The sequence below is a fragment of the Asparagus officinalis genome, chromosome 1 (genome assembly GCF_001876935.1).
Source record: "Asparagus officinalis chromosome 1, Aspof.V1, whole genome shotgun sequence".
Lineage (NCBI taxonomy): Eukaryota > Viridiplantae > Streptophyta > Magnoliopsida > Asparagales > Asparagaceae > Asparagus > Asparagus officinalis.
Genome location: NC_033794.1, coordinates 36823473 through 36842421, shown reverse-complemented (window position 1 = coordinate 36842421; position 18949 = coordinate 36823473). Strand labels below are relative to the sequence as shown.

At 39.6% G+C, this 18949-nt stretch overlaps 1 protein-coding gene across 1 annotated transcript; it reads left to right on the top strand.

The window, feature by feature from the left end:
* On the top strand, positions 18051–18581 carry LOC109833251. The gene has a single exon (XM_020400860.1). It carries the CDS (start codon positions 18051–18053, stop codon positions 18579–18581), a length of 531 nt encoding a protein of 176 aa, XP_020256449.1.

The following is an 18949-nucleotide window of genomic DNA, read 5'->3' as shown; positions in this document are numbered from 1 at the left end:
GCAATCGATCATATATAGCCACATCATAAAAGAGTTATGACTTGAAAAGTGATCCAAATAAGAATCGGTGGAAACAATTTGTAGCTAAACAGGAATCCAAAGTCTCAAGAAGCATGAACAAACATAATACTAGGTTGTTAAACAAATAATTGCAAGTCTAGATGATTTGGTTCCTTAAACCCTGAACCGGATGAGCATCAAATAAAACACAGTTAAAAGTAAAAAAAACAGAAAAACGAAAAAAGGAAATAATAATGTAATAAAGACTGGTCTGTATAGTAATGCTGGTGTATAGACTAATCAATAGTCTACTCTATTTATAGGTTTGAGGAAAAAGTTGGTCTCCGGGATTAAAGAACAGTCAGCTCAAAGGCACATAATTTTTGTCTATGTCACCAAAGATATGTCATAGACTTAGCAGTATAAAAGATATGTCATAGGAAAAAGATCGATTGAATACTGATAGGATTAGCAAAGGCTCGGAGAAAAATTCAAACTTGTAATTCTTTTAAGAAACCTATTCAGGCTTATGATTATCGACTGTTTAATTGAAATTTTGAAGGCTAATGAGCATCAATAAGTTATAGAACCGAGTGACCTAATGAAAGTTCACTTACAAGGAATGGTAATGCTTGCTATTTAAATTTGGTCCAAAAATAGGAAACTGAATTAGTAAATTAATCAGTATTTAGTTTGCTCCTTTTCAAGCTGAAAAAAGAAGAAGAAAACAAACAAAGACATAGTTAATATTTAAGACTTAAGCTATAGACCTTAGTAATAATAAATGTTAAGTTTAAGAGAGATTATGTTGATGCGTTGAAGTACATATGACAATAACTTTCGCTAAGACAAAATAAAAAAGAAAGGGAAAATTTGGGGAAATGCTTGTTTCCACGACAAATTTAAAAAGCATCACTTCTGAGAAATTGTCATCCGTCATATATTTATGTTTTCATGTCTTTGAGATCTATTTTCTTTTGGATAAAATTCAAAAGAGTCCCTTGATATTGTTGTACTCTGATACCATTTGTTGGGCTTTGATACCACTTGTTGTGCGCGGCGGAAGCCAAAACTAAACAGATGTGCTTCGAGAGACCAAATCAAACAAACACCGAGAGAAGGCCTAACAATACAAAATAACGGTACAAACTCAAACAACCAATTTTAACGTGGTTCGACAAGTTGCCTACGTCCAGTGAGCAGCGAAGGGAATATTTGGAGCACAGAAAAGAGGTATTTTTGGAGATATTGGTTAGAGTTTTGTTTGGAGAGAATTAGAGCTTTGTTGGTGAGATTAAGTGGTGAGTTTGTGTGATTTTGTAATCTCAGTTTGTACTATTCTTCTCTATTAGTGAAAATCCCATCCCCTTCTTGCCCCGTTGACATAGGCAACTTGTCGAACCATGTTAAAATTGGCTGTTTGAGTTTGTGCCGTTATTTTGCATTGTTTGGCCTTCTCTTGGCGTTTGTTTGATTTGGTCTCTCGAAGCACATCGGTTTGGTTTTGGCTTCCATTGCGCAAAACACATATATGTCAAGTTTTTGGAGGGGGGAAAATCTCTTATCAAGCTTAATAAAAACCTTGAGTTATCAACATTCCTAAATAAGCTTATACTCCTGAACTATCCTTGATTTTCAAAATCCGCTCACACACATGTATACTTATAAATTAATGGCTTGCTCTAGATCTTATTATTTGTCCTTATTGTTTGTTCTGTCATAATGGATTTTTTCTGTTATTTCTCAAGGAACCAAAAAGTTTACGTGTCTGACCTACTAAATAAAGTAAATCAAAGTCCTAAATATGTTCTAAGCATCAAAAACATGCAGCAGCAGAAGAAGAAATTGTAGGGAGTAGTAGATTTCTGTATCTGAGATGTTTTAGTGAAACCGCCATCAAATTATTTCAAGTTTACCGAAATTTATGTTATACTTTACAAAATATTACTTCATTGGATTGGCATACCATATAATAACATTTAGGAGATGTAAAGAGTAAATTCATGAAGAAAGCTAACTTACTTCAGACTTGGATGGTATTTCACTAGTGACTTTATGTTTTGACTACTAGAATAAAAGCATTGAATTTGCTATGCTACCAACGCACATGCTTCATAACTAATGCATACATCGATCTATAATACTTCCATTCTCAAGAACATAATTTTATCACGAAGTTTCCATATGGATTTTATACAAGTCTCACAATATCAAAGCCTTTCACCATTCTATGTACTTGAAGCTCTATATATGCAATAAATCGCATGTAGCAAGTTCCACTGAGCACAAGCATGACTTTGTGTCAATAATGAGGCACATTGCTCACAAAATTCTCAAGTTGCACAAAAGTCGGTGGTAACAAATTTCCTCAGCTGATTCTCATGATAGAGGGTCCGGGAAGTATATAAAAAGATATGAAGAAGTGCCTCATCACCATAGTCCAATCCAATTGATTACTTATCAAGGAAATAGAAAGATAAGAAAGCAATCCATCGTTATTGCTATGGACTATATCGATAACTTTGTGACTCTTTTGCAAAGCCTCTGATTCATGAGTTCCAGTTGTTGTTGTTGATGCACGTGGGGTGTAGGATTTGATGGAGGTTGCTGGGTTAGGGTCCCATATCTATTGAAAATGTACAGTGTTTCTTTCAACAAAATGTTTGATAGAGGAAGTTTTCTTGTATGTTGAGTTGGTGAATCTTGAGAGAAATAATAGGCTAAACATGGTAACATGCTTTTTTACATATCTTTCGTTAGATATGCAATGTCATAAAAAAGAATTTTGAGAGAAATATTATGGTGGGTATGGTAGCAAGCTCTTACTGTTTTCGTCAAAAGTTATCGTTTTCATTATTGTCGAACCTGTTACACCGTTTATCGATTACAAGTTCAAGTTGATCTTTTTATAAGATCTCCTTACAATGAGAAAAGTAAAGATTATAACTTTATGAAACAAAACGCAGCAGTAGTTTATCTCCTGTTGTTTTGTGTGGGATCTTTGCCTGTGCCGAGAACGCGTTAGTCCATGGACCGCCGAGGATCAGATCCAGTTGACAAGTGTAATTATGCTCTTTCTTCACGAAGGAAACAATTGCAGCAGTGACAATCACGACCAAGCGAGATTGTGGCTCTTCTCGAGATCAAAACGGAGGAAGGAGGGGGAGAGAATCTCAAATCTTTCGAAGGCTTTTTCTTTATGAAAAAGTTCGCCAAGATCTGTCAATTCTCCTCTGAAATTCGTGGTCTACTATTCAATTGGACAACACCTCGTCCTCAGATTTCAGATCCTCTCAACTGAAGACCCTGGACTTCTATTTATAGGTTTTTGTCGCCGTGTTTTCTGATAAGATCAAGTGTTTTGACGTTATCTGTAGTTGATAACCACCCAGATGCACTTAAGGATAGCTTCAGAATAGTTAGGGAGGTCCTGGAACGAAAGAATCCTTAAAAACATAGAAATCTGCGTTTGGAAGGTTTTGGGAGGCCAAAATAGTCGTGGTGGCTGGGAGCTATGTGAGTCACCGTTTACTCGCACGGGTGTGAGTCACCATTTGGTGACTCGCACAGGCGCGAGTCACCATTTGGTGACTCACATGCGTGCGAGTTACCATTTGGTGACTCGCATGTGTGCAAGCCTCCTGGCCTGTTATTGTATCTTTTTGACCCTTTTGGCTATTTGTATCTCCTTCGGTTTGCTTGTTTTCCCCTTTTACACGTGTTTCGTCACTTTGTTGACTTATGCGTTTTACTGATTTGCTTCATGTGTCTTATCGACGTTAGATAATCTTCTTTGACTTGGGTGATGATGTTCATCTTGTTCTCTTTATCTTGAGCACCATGTGGGAACCCATAGGTAATTTATAACGCCTACAGATACCCCCTCCAAAGTGTTTCAGTCTCGTTTCTTTTATAGAAGAGTCTGGAATACTTTGGATATGATAGGCCCATCCTTCAATCGGTTTGACAGGACTTGTAATTGGTTGCAGTCCTCAGCTTCTTTAGTCTCCAATCTACTCAGTATTTTGTCGAATAGATGAAGTTCTTTCGGCGCTACGTTTATCGTCTGACCGCTGTTAAAGTCTTAAACTGTGACTAGTGTGTAATTTTCTGAACTTAGCTCGTGCCATCAAGTTGACTTTGAACTGATCATCTTTAATAGGAATTCATATCTGGATGTAGTTGAACTCCATAACTTCCCTTAACTTTATTTTGGCAAAGTTATCGATGTGTTGACCGACGTTTAACACAGTTTATACTCGTATGTTTACTGGAGTTTACACAGTTTAAGCTCTTAAGGTATTGGAGTATGGCGGTCCCAAATATTGGGGCTACAGGACCAACTGTTAAAGCTAATTTATCTGTATGTATGACTCTTATTCTGAAGTTATTGGATGCTCAAGTCCCGAGACCAACTAATGGGGCTGGTGCGTTAATGACTCTTATGTTTATAGGATTTTTGGCAAACCCTCAGCCATCAATGGGTTTGATGAGCCTTTACCGACTACCGTTTGAGTCGGGTTAGCATGCGAATTATTTAAGTCCGTTCCGCATGTAACATTGTGCTAAAAGAGTTAACTCTTTTAGTATTAAGATATTGAATACGTAGACTTCGTCTTTCTCACGGGAATAGACTACTCGGCCGCGTATATCAGATGTAGACTAAAGTTTTTTGGTAAATCCTCAGTCATCAACGAATTTGACGTGCCTTTACCAATTACCGTTTGAATCGGGCTTGCATGCGGATTGTTTAAATCCGTTCCGCATGTGAAGTTGTGCTAAAATAGTTAACTCTTTTAGTGCTATAATATTGAATACGTAGACTTCATCTTTCTCACGAGAATAGACTACCCGGCAATGCGTGTTAGGCGCTGACTTATCCCTTCTTAGGATTCGGGATAAAAGTCTCCAGAGTCGTATTCTAGTGTCTTTTTCACTCGGCGATAGACTAAACCGATAACGTATGTTAGGCGTAGGCTTATCTCTATTTAGGATTCGAGATAAAGTTCTCCGCGCGTATAAGACGCAGATTTTGGCGTTATTAATAACGGTCTGCCACAATATCGAATATGTGGGTTTTTATCCTTTTTACAGTTAAGGACTAACCGGCAACACATGTTAGACGCTGACTTATCTCTACTTAGGCTTCGGGATAAAATTCTCCATATTTGGATTCTGGTGTCTTCTTCAATCGGTGAAAGACTAAATCAGCAATGCGTGTTAGACGTTGACTTATCTCTATTTAGAAGTCGAGATAAAGTTCCCCATGTGTGTAAGGCACAGATTTTGGCGTTATTAATAACGGTCTGTCACAATGTCGAATATGTAGATTTTTATCCTTTTTATGGTCAAGGACTAACCGACAACGCATGTTAGGCACTGGCTTATCCCTACTTAGGCTTCGGGATAAAATTCTCCAGATTTAGATTTTGATGTCTTCTTCAATCGGTAAAAGACTAAACCAGTAACGTGTATTAGGCGTTGACTTATCCCTACTTAGGCTTCCGGATAAAATTCCCCGTGCGTGTAGGACACAGATTATGGAGTTGAAAGATGGTGTTGGAATATTGTGTCTTCTCTTGGGGCAAAGACGAACCCGATGTAGGAGAGAAAGAATTTTATATTCTATCTCCCCAAGCTGAAGAGGAAGAATTTTATATTCTATTTCTAGTTACCAAAAGAAACTTACTGTGGGATCTCCACTTTAAGAATCCGAGAAGATAAAACTAAGAGTGAGATCTCCACTCCGAGAATCGAAAAGATTCAGATAATTCTAACTGTCGGAAGGTTTGATTACCGAACTAAAAGTGGGTTTCTCGTTTATCGAGAGTGAATTGTGGTTTTGGTCCTAACTATAGGAAGGTTTGATCAAGTGGGATTTTGAGGCAACCCTAACTGTAGTAAGATTTGATTACTCGATTTGAAAGTGGACCTCTCGTTCATGGAAGGAATCGAGAGGAGATTTTGGTTGTGGTCCTAACTGTAGGAAGGTTTGACCAAATGGGGGTTTAAGACGATCCTAACTGTAGGAAGGTTTGATCACTCAATTTGAAAGTAGACCTCTCATTTATGGAAAGAATCGAGAGGAGATTTTGGTTGTAGCCCTAACTGTAGGAAGGTTTGACCAAATGGGGGTTTGAGATAATCCTAACTGTTTAAAGGTTTGATCGTTCAATTTGTGGACCTCTCGTTCATGGAAGGAATCGAGAGGGGATTTTGATTGTGGTCCTAACTGTAAGAAGGTTTGACTAGGTAGGTAGTGGGAGTGAGAGTACAAATCACAGTGGGAGTATTGACTTGTACCGCTTACTCAGTGGGTGTTCTTGGTGTTAAGTGATAAGAACTTAACATGAAGGGGTTTGACAATTATCAATAATCAGGAGATTAAACTTTTGAGTACTATGTCCTGACTCTAACAATGGGAGTGTTGAGTGCACAGACGTAGCAGGAGTTTGAGTGGGAGTTTCTTATTCATCACCTTCTTATAGTTACCGGGTTATCCCTAAAAATACACTATATAGAATTCTTTTAGGAACTTCCCGTTACATGTATCATCCACCCCCAGCTTCCTTCACGAAACTGGGTCTAACATTGTACTCAGTTGCATGACTGGGTTATCCTTAAGAATATTATGCATAAAAATTCTCCATGAACTTCCCGTCTGTTTGGGTAGAAAATTGATTTCATTGCTGAATTCATTACAACTTCAGGCGTTACAATAAATTCGAAACAAAGATAGACTTTTTATAAGACTTTTAATATAATGAAAATAGATTATAACTCTCTTTCAAACAACACATAACAGGTGTTTATCGCCTATTGCTTTGCGTGAGATCTTTTCCTGTGCCGGGGACGTCGATATCCGTTGACCGCCTACAAATCGTATCCGGTTGTTGGAAAATTAACAGAGCTCCTACTTCACTAAGGAAGTATTCTCTTGAAGCGCTAAAATCGACCAAACGAAATCAGTAGCTCTTCTCAAGATTAAGACCAAGCCTAATCTCGAGGAACGGACGGGGGAAAACAGGTTCATATCCTTCGAAAGCCTCCTCTTTATGCCAAAGTTTGTCGGGATCTGACTTTCCCTCTAAAATTCATGCTTCACTCTCCAATTTGGTAGCGTTTCGCCCTCTTGATGTCCGCCCCGTAAAATGAGCCCCTAGGTTTGTATTTATAGGCTTCGGTTGGGGGGTTTTTGGATAAGAATGAGTGATTTGATCTTATCTTCGGTTAATAACGGCCTAACCATATTTGTAGATGATATTAAGTCAGTTGGGAACCCCTGGAACAGATAAGTCCTGCGAAAAACCGTTTTGAAACCGTGAAAACGTGTCCGAGAGTCAAAACAGCACGGGGGCGCGGGTCGGACGCCGCCGACCCCCTAACCATATTTGTAGATGATATTAAGTCAGTTGGGAACCCCTGGAACAGATAAGTCCTGCGAAAAACCGTTTTGAAACCGTGAAAACGTGTCCGAGAGTCAAAACAGCACGGGGGCGCGGGTCGGACGCCGCCGACCCTTTTATATTCTATCTACAGTTGCAAAAGGAAACTCAAAGTGGGATTTCCACTTCAAGAATCCGGGCAGGTGAAACTAAGAGTGGGATCTCCACTTCGAGAATCGAAAAGATTCGGATAACCCTAACTGTCGGAAGGTTTGATTACCGAACTAAAGATAAATTTCTCGTTTATCGAGAGTGAATTATGGTTTTGGCCCTAACTATAGGAAAGTTTTACCAAACGGGAGTTTGAGGTGATCCTAACTGTAAGAAGGTTTGATCACTCGAGTTGAAAGTGTGCATCTCGTTTATGGAAGAAATCGAGAGGAGATTTTGGTTTTGGCCCTAATTGTATGAAGGTTTGACCAAATGGGGGTTTGAGATAATCCTAACTGTTTAAAGGTTTGATCGTTCAATTTGTGGACCTCTCGTTCATGGAAGGAATCGAGAGGGGATTTTGATTGTGGTCCTAACTGTAAGAAGGTTTGACTAGGTAGGTAGTGGGAGTGAGAGTACAAATCACAGTGGGAGTATTGACTTGTACCGCTTACTCAGTGGGTGTTCTTGGTGTTAAGTGATAAGAACTTAACATGAAGGGGTTTGACAATTATCAATAATCAGGAGATTAAACTTTTGAGTACTATGTCCTGACTCTAACAATGGGAGTGTTGAGTGCACAGACGTAGCAGGAGTTTGAGTGGGAGTTTCTTATTCATCACCTTCTTATAGTTACCGGGTTATCCCTAAAAATACACTATATAGAATTCTTTTAGGAACTTCCCGTTACATGTATCATCCACCCCCAGCTTCCTTCACGAAACTGGGTCTAACATTGTACTCAGTTGCATGACTGGGTTATCCTTAAGAATATTATGCATAAAAATTCTCCATGAACTTCCCGTCTGTTTGGGTAGAAAATTGATTTCATTGCTGAATTCATTACAACTTCAGGCGTTACAATAAATTCGAAACAAAGATAGACTTTTTATAAGACTTTTAATATAATGAAAATAGATTATAACTCTCTTTCAAACAACACATAACAGGTGTTTATCGCCTATTGCTTTGCGTGAGATCTTTTCCTGTGCCGGGGACGTCGATATCCGTTGACCGCCTACAAATCGTATCCGGTTGTTGGAAAATTAACAGAGCTCCTACTTCACTAAGGAAGTATTCTCTTGAAGCGCTAAAATCGACCAAACGAAATCAGTAGCTCTTCTCAAGATTAAGACCAAGCCTAATCTCGAGGAACGGACGGGGGAAAACAGGTTCATATCCTTCGAAAGCCTCCTCTTTATGCCAAAGTTTGTCGGGATCTGACTTTCCCTCTAAAATTCATGCTTCACTCTCCAATTTGGTAGCGTTTCGCCCTCTTGATGTCCGCCCCGTAAAATGAGCCCCTAGGTTTGTATTTATAGGCTTCGGTTGGGGGGTTTTTGGATAAGAATGAGTGATTTGATCTTATCTTCGGTTCCTCTGACCCGCGCTGGCACGGGTTGGCCAGTGCCGTCCTGCGCTGGTGCGGGTCCGTCGCCTCCGCCGAACTTCTTTTTTAGCGCTTTACTTTTCGAGACTTGTACTTTATATCTTTTCGTTTACTCGCTCATCGTGTTGACTTGTACACTCCGCGCTCCTCTGACCCGCGCTGGCACGGGTTGGCCAGTGCCGTCCTGCGCTGGTGCGGGTCCGTCGCCTCCGCCGAACTTCTTTTTTAGCGCTTTACTTTTCGAGACTTGTACTTTATATCTTTTCGTTTACTCGCTCATCGTGTTGACTTGTACACTCCGCGCGAGTTGACAGATGCGCGCGAGCTGACCGACGCGCACGAGTTGATTGACGCGCGTGTGTTGACCAATGCGCGCGAGCTGATTGACACGCGCGAGCGGATTGGCACGTGTTCCGACACTTAGAGCTAATCAACGCGCGAGCTGATTGTTGGGCACGAGTTGATTGACGCACGCGAGCTGATTAACACACGCGTGTTGATTGACGCACGCGAATTGATTGTCGCGCGCGGGCCATTCGGTTCATCGTTTCGCTTCATGCGCTTGTCGGCATCAGATAATCCTCTTAGACTCGGATAGTAACATTCGTCTTCTCCTCTCTATCTCGAGTTGTGTGCGGACACCTATAGGTATTTTTGTACGCCTACAGATACGCCCTCTAAAGTATTTTAGACTCATTTTTTTATAGAAGAGTTTGGAATACTTTGGATAAGATAGATCCTTTCCTTAATCTGGTAGAGGGGCCTGTGACCTGCTTTAATTTTTGACTTCTCCAGCCTTCAGTCTATTCAGTATTTTGTTGAATAGATGAAGTTCTTCCGACACTACGTTTATCATCTGGTCGTTATCGAAATCTTGAACTGAAGTTGATGCGTAAGTTTCTGAAATTAGCTCTTGTCGTTGAGTTGACTTTGAACTGATCATCTTCGTCTAAAATTCATATCTGAATGTGATTAAACTCTCTAGAATCATCCTTTGTCTTATTTTGGCGAAATTATCGATGTGTTGACCGGCATCGACCTTTACTGTAACGCGTTGTCCGGCGTTGACCTTTGCTGCAACGCGTTGATTGGTGTTAACACAGTTTAGCTAGAGTCCACACAATTTAAGCTCTTAAGGTGTTGGAGCGTAGCGGTCCCGAATGTTAGGACTGCAGGATAGGCTGTTAAAGTTGAATCTACCCGAAATACAAAATCGTCAGAAGGGAAGGATAAAGTGAACAAGAATTCGGACCATGAAGCTCACAGTATAAAGTCCACCTTTGAAGAAGAGAAAGAGGATGAGAACAAGCATAATCCTCAGTCAGCCAAGATGGAGGAATTGGAAGCTCGTCTCAACGTAATTGCTAATATGAATGAGCTCCAAGATGGTGGAGTAGTGCGGCCTTATCTCGCAGAATGGGACACAGCTCCCTATCCTCTGAAAGTCAAGGCCCCAACTCTACAGGCTTTTAATGGCACGGGATAGGCGAATCAACACATCAATTACTTCAAGTCACAGACTAGAGATGTGATAGCGAACGACACCATATTGACTGGCCTATTCATCAACACCTTTAAGGGGGTTGTCTTCGAATGGTTCATGAAGTTATCTGTTGGGTCTATTCAGAAATAGGTAGATCTACAAAGTTTTTTTAGCCAAGTTCTTTAAGGATGATTCAGAAGTCTCTGTCCCAACCCTTCTCACCACGAAGCAGAGAAAGAGAGAATCCATAAAGACCTTTGTAGAAAGGTTCCGAAGTATGGCCCTATGATGCCCATCAGGTATGACACAATCTACTCTGGTAGAAACTTATAGTCACAACTTACAGACTCATCTCCTGGCTCAAATGGGAGTAGTAGAATGTCACTCCTAGAAGAAGTTGGTCTCACAAGGAGAGAAGGTAGAAGAGATCATTACCGGAGTCAGAGCTGAAGAAGCTAACAAGTCAAAGCCGCAAGCGCAACACAACCAAGGCAATGCTCCTAGATCCAAGGGAAAGGAGACTTTAGCCGCTGATACCAACACCCGAGTGCTACTTGCGAAGCAGGGCAAGGCATCAAATCAAAAGAGGGCGCCCAAGCAGTACTCTTTCAAGGAGGAACATGTGAACACCCTATTCTAGCTACTTTAGAAGAACAACAAACTGAAACTTCCTGAAGTGAAGAAACCTGACGAAGAAGGGAAAGTAGATGATCCTAACTACTACCGATATCATAGAATGCTAGGACATCCAACGAGGAGATGTTATATCTTCAAGGATATTCTGTAACACCTGGTTGATGCTAACGTACTAAAGCTAAAACCAGAACAGAAGACCGTGTCCACCAATTTGATATCGGTCCAGTTCGGAGATTTTTCTTCTGTAGCAGCAGCGGATGGTGTTATCCCTATCCCTAAGAGAGAAATACACATAAAGAATGCTGACCCGCATGGTCAGAAGGATAAAGATTTGGTACCCCTCACTACTCCAAAAGGAGAAATCATGTGGGTCCATCCTGACTTAATTAAAGACCAGCAGTGGACAAGTGCATCAACGAAGAAGAAGAGAGGCAAGACAAAGTCATCCAATATGATTAGCCCCTCTTCAAATGAGGATGACGATCATCTCAAACCTCTTACGAACTCATAAGAAGAGAGGATTATCCTTGTAGAAGATTAAAGAGATATCCCTGACACCCGATCAAGGAAAATATATTTGAAAAACTATAGCCAAGATGCTCAAGGAGCAGAAGAACAAGACCAGGGGCTAGGGGTTTTTCTCCTAAGAAGACAATCGATAAAGGGAAACAGAAAGAGCTTCGCTTCAGACAGATTCTTCTTCAATAGGAGACGGGAGGATCAAACACTCCTTTTTGATTCAACGTCTTGGCGCAATTGGCTAACATCCCTACGAGGATCACCTTGTACGGGCTGTTGCGATTGTCCAAAACCACAAGAGAAGCTCTAATTGAAGCTTTAATAGACACAGAGAGCTTTATTACCCAAGTTGCTCTAGTTCCAGAAACTTCTAAGGGACAATCTTGTGTATAGTGTCTACAAGCTGCAAGAAGTCTGCCATGCATATCATTCACTCAGGAAGATATGCAGATTAAACACAAGCATGATAGACCTTTGTACTATACAGGGTATATCGATTCTTCTGAGATCAGCCGTGTACAAGTTGATCCGGGCTCGCCACTCAGTATCATGCCATATCGGGTCATGCAAGTTCTAGGGATTCCTCTCCACCTGTAGAACTCCACTCAAATGACCATCTTCGGCTTCAACGCTAATAGCACACGACCCTTGGGTAAAGTCAAACTCTGGTGCCAAATCGGAGATCTCAATCCGAAGTGACTTGTTACATCATAGATGCGGACACGTCTTACAATTTGTTGTTAGGACGATCTTGGATTCATGCGAATCGCATTGTCTCATCTACTCTTCATCAGGTCATGAAATATGCTGACAAGGAGGGAGAAGTCAGAACCCTGATTGCTAAGAAGTAACCCTTCAGAGGAGTGGAGAACTTTCACACCGACTCGATCTTCTATTTAGATTCCCAAGAGCCTGAGCAATCAAATGAGACCGCTGACAGTGGCAATGAAGCTGACATCGAGCCCGATCCCGAGGAAGATTGTCCATTGGAGTTGAATTTTAATGTAATGGGTCAGAATAAAGATAATAACAATGTACCGAGTGAGGGCGAGTGGTACATTAATAAATATTTCAATTTGGCGTACTTGTCTGATGTGTCCTCAGAATATGAACAAATAAAGATAGATACAGATACAAGTACTGATTCATGACACACATTGTGCACTGAGGCATCACTCACTTTGCCTCTAAAATCATCATTCGTCGTATTTGAAGAGATGGAGGATGTGTAGAAGGCTTTTTTATGGTTCCGTCCAAAAGAAAAGGGCAAAAGCCAATCTGTTTTGGTAAGGTCAAACCTGAATTACTCAAGCGAGAGAGTTCAGAGGAAGACCGGGGAGTCCCCCAATTCTATTATTATGAACCTAACTTCATCAAATTGATGGAAATGATGGGTTATGACTTTGGTAAACAGGAAGGTTTAAATTTTGGAAAAGGAAGACGAGCGTCGATTCAGCATTCTACTCCAGAGGGAAAACCTCCTGATTATTACCATAAAACTAATAGAAGGTTAGGTTATGTCTCAACTCCTCCTTTTTCAAAAGACGAGACCAGCAACTTCCTGTGTCAAGATCTTTCATCCGGAACATCCTCATGGGAATCTGATGTAAGTGTTGAAGTAATATTTAAAAGCATGTCCGTGAACATGACTTCAGTTAGTCATCTAGTCGAAGATATAGAGGATGATCAATGATTGATCGAATCAACCAATGATTTTTGGATCAAATGCCTAAACATCTTATGGGATAAGAATTTTGAACAACGCGAACTGCCTACCGAAGATAAGGTGATCCAAGTCAACATGGGGGATGAATCTGATCCTAAGCCAATCTTCATAAGCGAGAGCTTATCATCACCTAAGAAAGAAGACCTCATATCTCTCATCAGAGAATATATAGATGTCTTCGCTTGGAATTATAAAGATATGCCTGATATTGATCCCAAAGTAGCCATGCATTGTCTTAACATTGATCCGGATGCAACCCGTCAAACAACAACAACGCCGGTTTCGTCCAGAGATCATGGAAGCAATTGAGTCAAAATTCAAAAATCTTATTGACTCAGGCTTTATCAGAGAGGAACAACATCCCGACTGGGTCGCTAATATTATTCCCGTGCCTAAGAAAAATGGAAAAGTATGAATTTGCATCGACTTTCGTGACCTAAATCCTACATGTCCGAAAGACGAATTTCCACTCCCCATCACAGATGTCATGATCGACAATACTTGTGGGTATGAGAGGATGTCTTTTATGGACGGGTTTTTAGGATATAACCAGATTAAAATGTATCCTAAAAATAAAAAGCTGTTAGACCCTAATGCCACTAGGAAAGAACCCTAGAAAGAGAAGGGGGTGAATAGAGTTTATGCTAATCTAATCTGATTTAATACCAATTAAAACTTATTAACAAGTTATCCTAGCAAATAAGATATGAAACAATTATATGCAAGGATAAGCAATATAAACAAATGGTAAAATAAACAAACACAAACACTATAGTGGATAAATCAGACAATAATAGAAAGGCGATAGAGATAAACAAAATATAAGTGTACAAGCCAAACTCAAACACATAAGAAATGATCACGGAGTTCGGACCTTCCGTCCTACGTCTCCGCTCCCTACTTCCGGGGAGAAATTCACTATCACACTGGGTTTACAACGCTCACCCGAAAATGTTTACACCTCACACTCGGTTTTCTAGCTCACCGAAAACTTTACAATCAACACTCTCAATCCCACTCTAGACCCTCTAAGTGTTGTTCTCTAGCCCATGTCTCCCTCAAGTGCTCGGATTTATAACCTCTCATTAGGCTTTACTACCGACGCCACTCCTCTTGGGGTGACTCCGTCTCTCACCACACACTCCTCTCGGTGTACAAGTGTATTACAAAGTGTATCCTCACAATGAAAGTACAAATATAATAATTTGTTCTCTAATATGGATGAGAACAATGAAATCCCTCACTCAAAGTCACAATCCCACAACCCCAAATTATACTATGTATGCAAATACAATAAGCTCAATAGGTTATGTGTGAACAATGAGTATAATCAAAAAACAAATCTAAACTCAAATAAATTCTAGATTATGAAAATGAAAACCAAACATATAAATAGCTAGATAAGAGTTTAGATAAACTTTTCTAGATGACAAGAGAGACAGAGGAAGATGAGTTGAATGACCAAACTCCAAAGGATGATCTCCTCAAGCTATAGTGAAAATTTCTTCACAAACTCGTAAACAAACTTTAAATACTTTTAAACAAAACTTAAACTCTTGTAAAACTTGTTTAAAAACTCTCTTAGGTAGGTGGGAATGATAAATGCAATGGGGGTATATATAGGGTAGGAGAAAACAACCCAAGAAAATCCCAAATCCCACTAAAAAATCAGCATGTTACCGTTACTGTGCAACGGTAACATTGGCGGTCAACGACAGTGCCATGGCCGGTCGACCATGAAAGGATAAAGAACAAAGCAAAGTCTCTGGACTTTTGGCGATCGACCGCCGTGACCCCTTCGGTCGACCGCAGACTGATATTTCAGATACTCAGGTTTAAAACAGAAATGCTTATTTTTAAACTTGATTTAAAAATAGCAAACAAATTTAGAAAAATATAAAACTTTGGGGAATGCTTGTAAACATGAAAATGAACATGTTACAAATAGCACCGCCCATTTGTAAAATATCATCATTTTACAAGTATGTCCAAAACATGAAAACATTAGATACTTGAATTTTGATGTTTTGACATAAACCAAGTTTTGAAACTTTGTAAAACACTTTTATAGACTTGATTAAACATATAAACTATTATTGTGAAGTCTATAAACCAAAAAATCAATATTATGCAAAAATAAAGTTTTGCTTAATATGCATTTAACAAAATGATATATATGAAACATAAAATAAGAATGTATATTTGTTTTATTTGTATAAAGCTAAACCAAATCAAAACAATAAATATAAAATATGTAATTTCATATTTATATATAAACTTGAAAACCAAAATATGTATGTATATATATAACTATATATATACATATAAACCAAAAACTAAAATGTGTATATATATATAACTATATATATATATATATATATATATATATATATATATATATACATAGAAACCAATAAAATGTGTGTGCATATGATATTGAGCTTAAAGTACTAAACAGACATAATATAAAACCTAAACTAGTATACAAAGTAATGATCTTGATCTTCAATAAGCTCTTCTTGGAAAACATGCGGATGAAGCTTGAACTTGAATCTTTAACTTAATTTGTATTGCTTCATACCGATATTCCACCAACCTCCATTGATATGATCGTTATGGCACAATTCCATCCAACTTCTAACTCATTGTTTACCTAGAATAAATAAGAAGACACAAACACTAGACAAACAATATTAGTTGTAAATTGTTTGTAAAAACATCATCAAAACAAAAAGGCCAACAAAAGCATACTGCTTTCAGAACACCCCTACGGGTGTATTGTTATACGGTAATGCCCTTCGGATTAAAGAATGCTGGTGCAACCTATCAACAGGCCATGAATACAATCTTTCACGAATATCTACGCAAGAAGATAGAATGTTATGTAGACGATATTGCAATAAAAAGCCAAAATAGAGGCGATCATCTTGCAGATTTGAAGACGATGTTCAACATCATGCGAGCACATCAACCGAAGATGAATCTAACCAAATTATTCCTGGGAGTCTCTAGCGGTAAATTCCTGGGATTCATAGTCACATCTAAGGAAATTTCTCTCGACCTAGAAAAGGTTTGTGCTATCCAAGAAATACCACCTCTAAGATATATCAAAGAGATCTGAGGCTTGCAAGACAGATTGGCGTATATCCGGAGATTCATATCAAACCTCTGAGGATGCTGCCAGACCTTCACCAAGTTGATGAAAAAAGGAGTTTCATTTATTTGGGATGGAGATTGCTAAAAGGCATTTGAGGAGATTAAGAGATACCTCACCAAACCACCTGTTCTTCTGGCCCCGATATCAGGGAAACCTTTCCTGTTATATGTAAGGGTCATAGATCATTCTCTTGGAGCTTTATTAACTCAGAACAATGACCAAGGACATGAGAAAGCAATCTACTACCTTAGCAGAATCATGATTAGAGCGGAACATCGATACAATCTGGTGGAAAAGGAGTGCCTTTCTTTAGTGTTTGCTATCCAAAATATGCGACACTATTTGGTCGGGCAAACAATTCACGTCATCTCTAAGGTAAATCCTTTGATAATGCTCATGACAAAGTCATCTTCTCTGAATTGTCATCTAGCAAAATGGGCAATCCTCTTATCACAATATGACGTGCAATTTATGCCCTAGAAGGCTATTAAAGTCAGGCTCTGGCAGATTTCCTAGCCGACCATCCGGTATATGAATCGTCCAAATTATATGAAGATTTACCAGATGAAGTTGCTGAAACTTGTGCAACTCAAGAAGTTATACAAATATAGAAATTTTTCTTTGATGGTACGTCTAGAGCAAACCCTAATAGAGGAATCACTGCTACCGTAAGGGTGGTACTTATATCCCCAGGAGGTCATGTAATCCCAAGAGGATTCTCTCTAATCGAGCCATGCACCAATAATATAGCCGAGTACAATACTTTTCTATTAGGGATGTAATTGGCCGAAGAGCTCAACATTCGACACCTCAAGGTTTATGGTGATTCTCAGCTTATTGTGAATCAAGTCCGAGGAGAATATAAAATACGTAATGAGGACTTAGTCCTATATCACTTCGCCGTGCTAGAGTTAGCTTAAAAGTTTGAAGGCTTCTTCATTTAATATATCCCACGAGCCCATAATACATATGCAGATGCTTTAGTCTCGTTGGAAACTTTTCTAGCATTGCTACCAAAAGAAGAGACGACGATATTCATCATGGGCTGTGACTTGTACCACCCGAAGCTTCCCTTAGAACACTGCTCAAATGAGACTACAACGGAGATCGCCAGTGCAACTTTAATTGAGCAGGAACCAGGATCTGTGATTCCCATATATTGATTATGTCTTGTACAGGATACTACCTGATGATGCTAAAGAAGTTGCCACTATCCAATGGAAGGCTCTTCAATTCTATTATGACGCGGTCTCTCAAACCTTGTACCGTAAATCACATGATGGAGTCTTACTTTGTTGCCTCTCTAGAAGAGAAGCACTGGAGGCTCTCAGGGAATCTCATGATAGGATGTGTGAGCTCATCAATCTAGAGCTAAGTTAGGAGACCATCTCCGACGAATTAGCTACTATTGGCCAAAGATGTTTTCAGATGCCGTCGACTATGCTAAACATTATCACGCATGCCAAATCCACGATGACTTCATTCATCAGGCACCAGGGAACCTACATCTAACATCGACATCTTAGCCATTTGAGATGTGGGGAATGGATATTGTTGAACCCATCACTCCGCCAATGGCCAAAGGATATTGGTTCATCTTGGCAGTGACAGATTACTTTTCCAAGTGGGCAGAGGCAATTCCGCTAAAAGAAGCCAAAGCTTCAAACGTGATCAAGTTCATCAAACATCACGTCATTTACCATTTCGGTATCCATGACTATGAAACTCAGTTCGTCAGTCATGGTTTTCAGAGGTTCTGCAACAAGTTCAGGATCCAAAGTGTCACATCGACGGCATACTATCCGCTAGCCAATGGCCTTGCAGAAGCATTCAACAAGACTATTGTGAAGCTTCTCAAGAAGTTTGTCTCCAAGAGCCATTGTGACTGGGATGAAAAACTTGGCGAATGTTTATGGGCCTACCGTACAACAGTGAAGACCCCTACAAAAGCCACCTCATTCTCTTTGGTATATGGCTACAAAGCCGTATTGTCGTTAGAAATCCAGATCTTGTCTCTTAGAGTCGCCCTTGCGACCGAGATGATGGATGAAGAACAACATCAATTGCGTCTTTAATAACTTGAAGTATTGGATGATAGGCGACTTCAGGCTCAGCAACACATCGAGTTGTATCAAGCTCGAATCTCCAAAGCCTATAACAAGAAGGTCAAAGAGTGAATCTTTAAGAAAGGCGGTTTGGTCCTAGCTGTCAGATAACCCATGGTGATGACACACAAGACTAAGGAGAGTTTAATCCCAAATGGGAAGGATCATTCGTAATAGAACCAGTCTATTCAAATGGGGCATACCGTCTCATCAACTAGAAAGACGACAGACTCGTGATGCCTATTAACAGGAAATTTCTTAAGAAATATTACCCATAAGCCATGAAGTCCCCTTCTCCTAACCCCCAGCCAAGTCTGAAATAATGGATCAGCTTTCCC

Bases quoted from the DNA above. Each gene is read 5' to 3' on its own strand.
- LOC109833251 (XM_020400860.1), top strand. From the start codon at position 18,051: ATGGATATTGTTGAACCCATCACTCCGCCAATGGCCAAAGGATATTGG.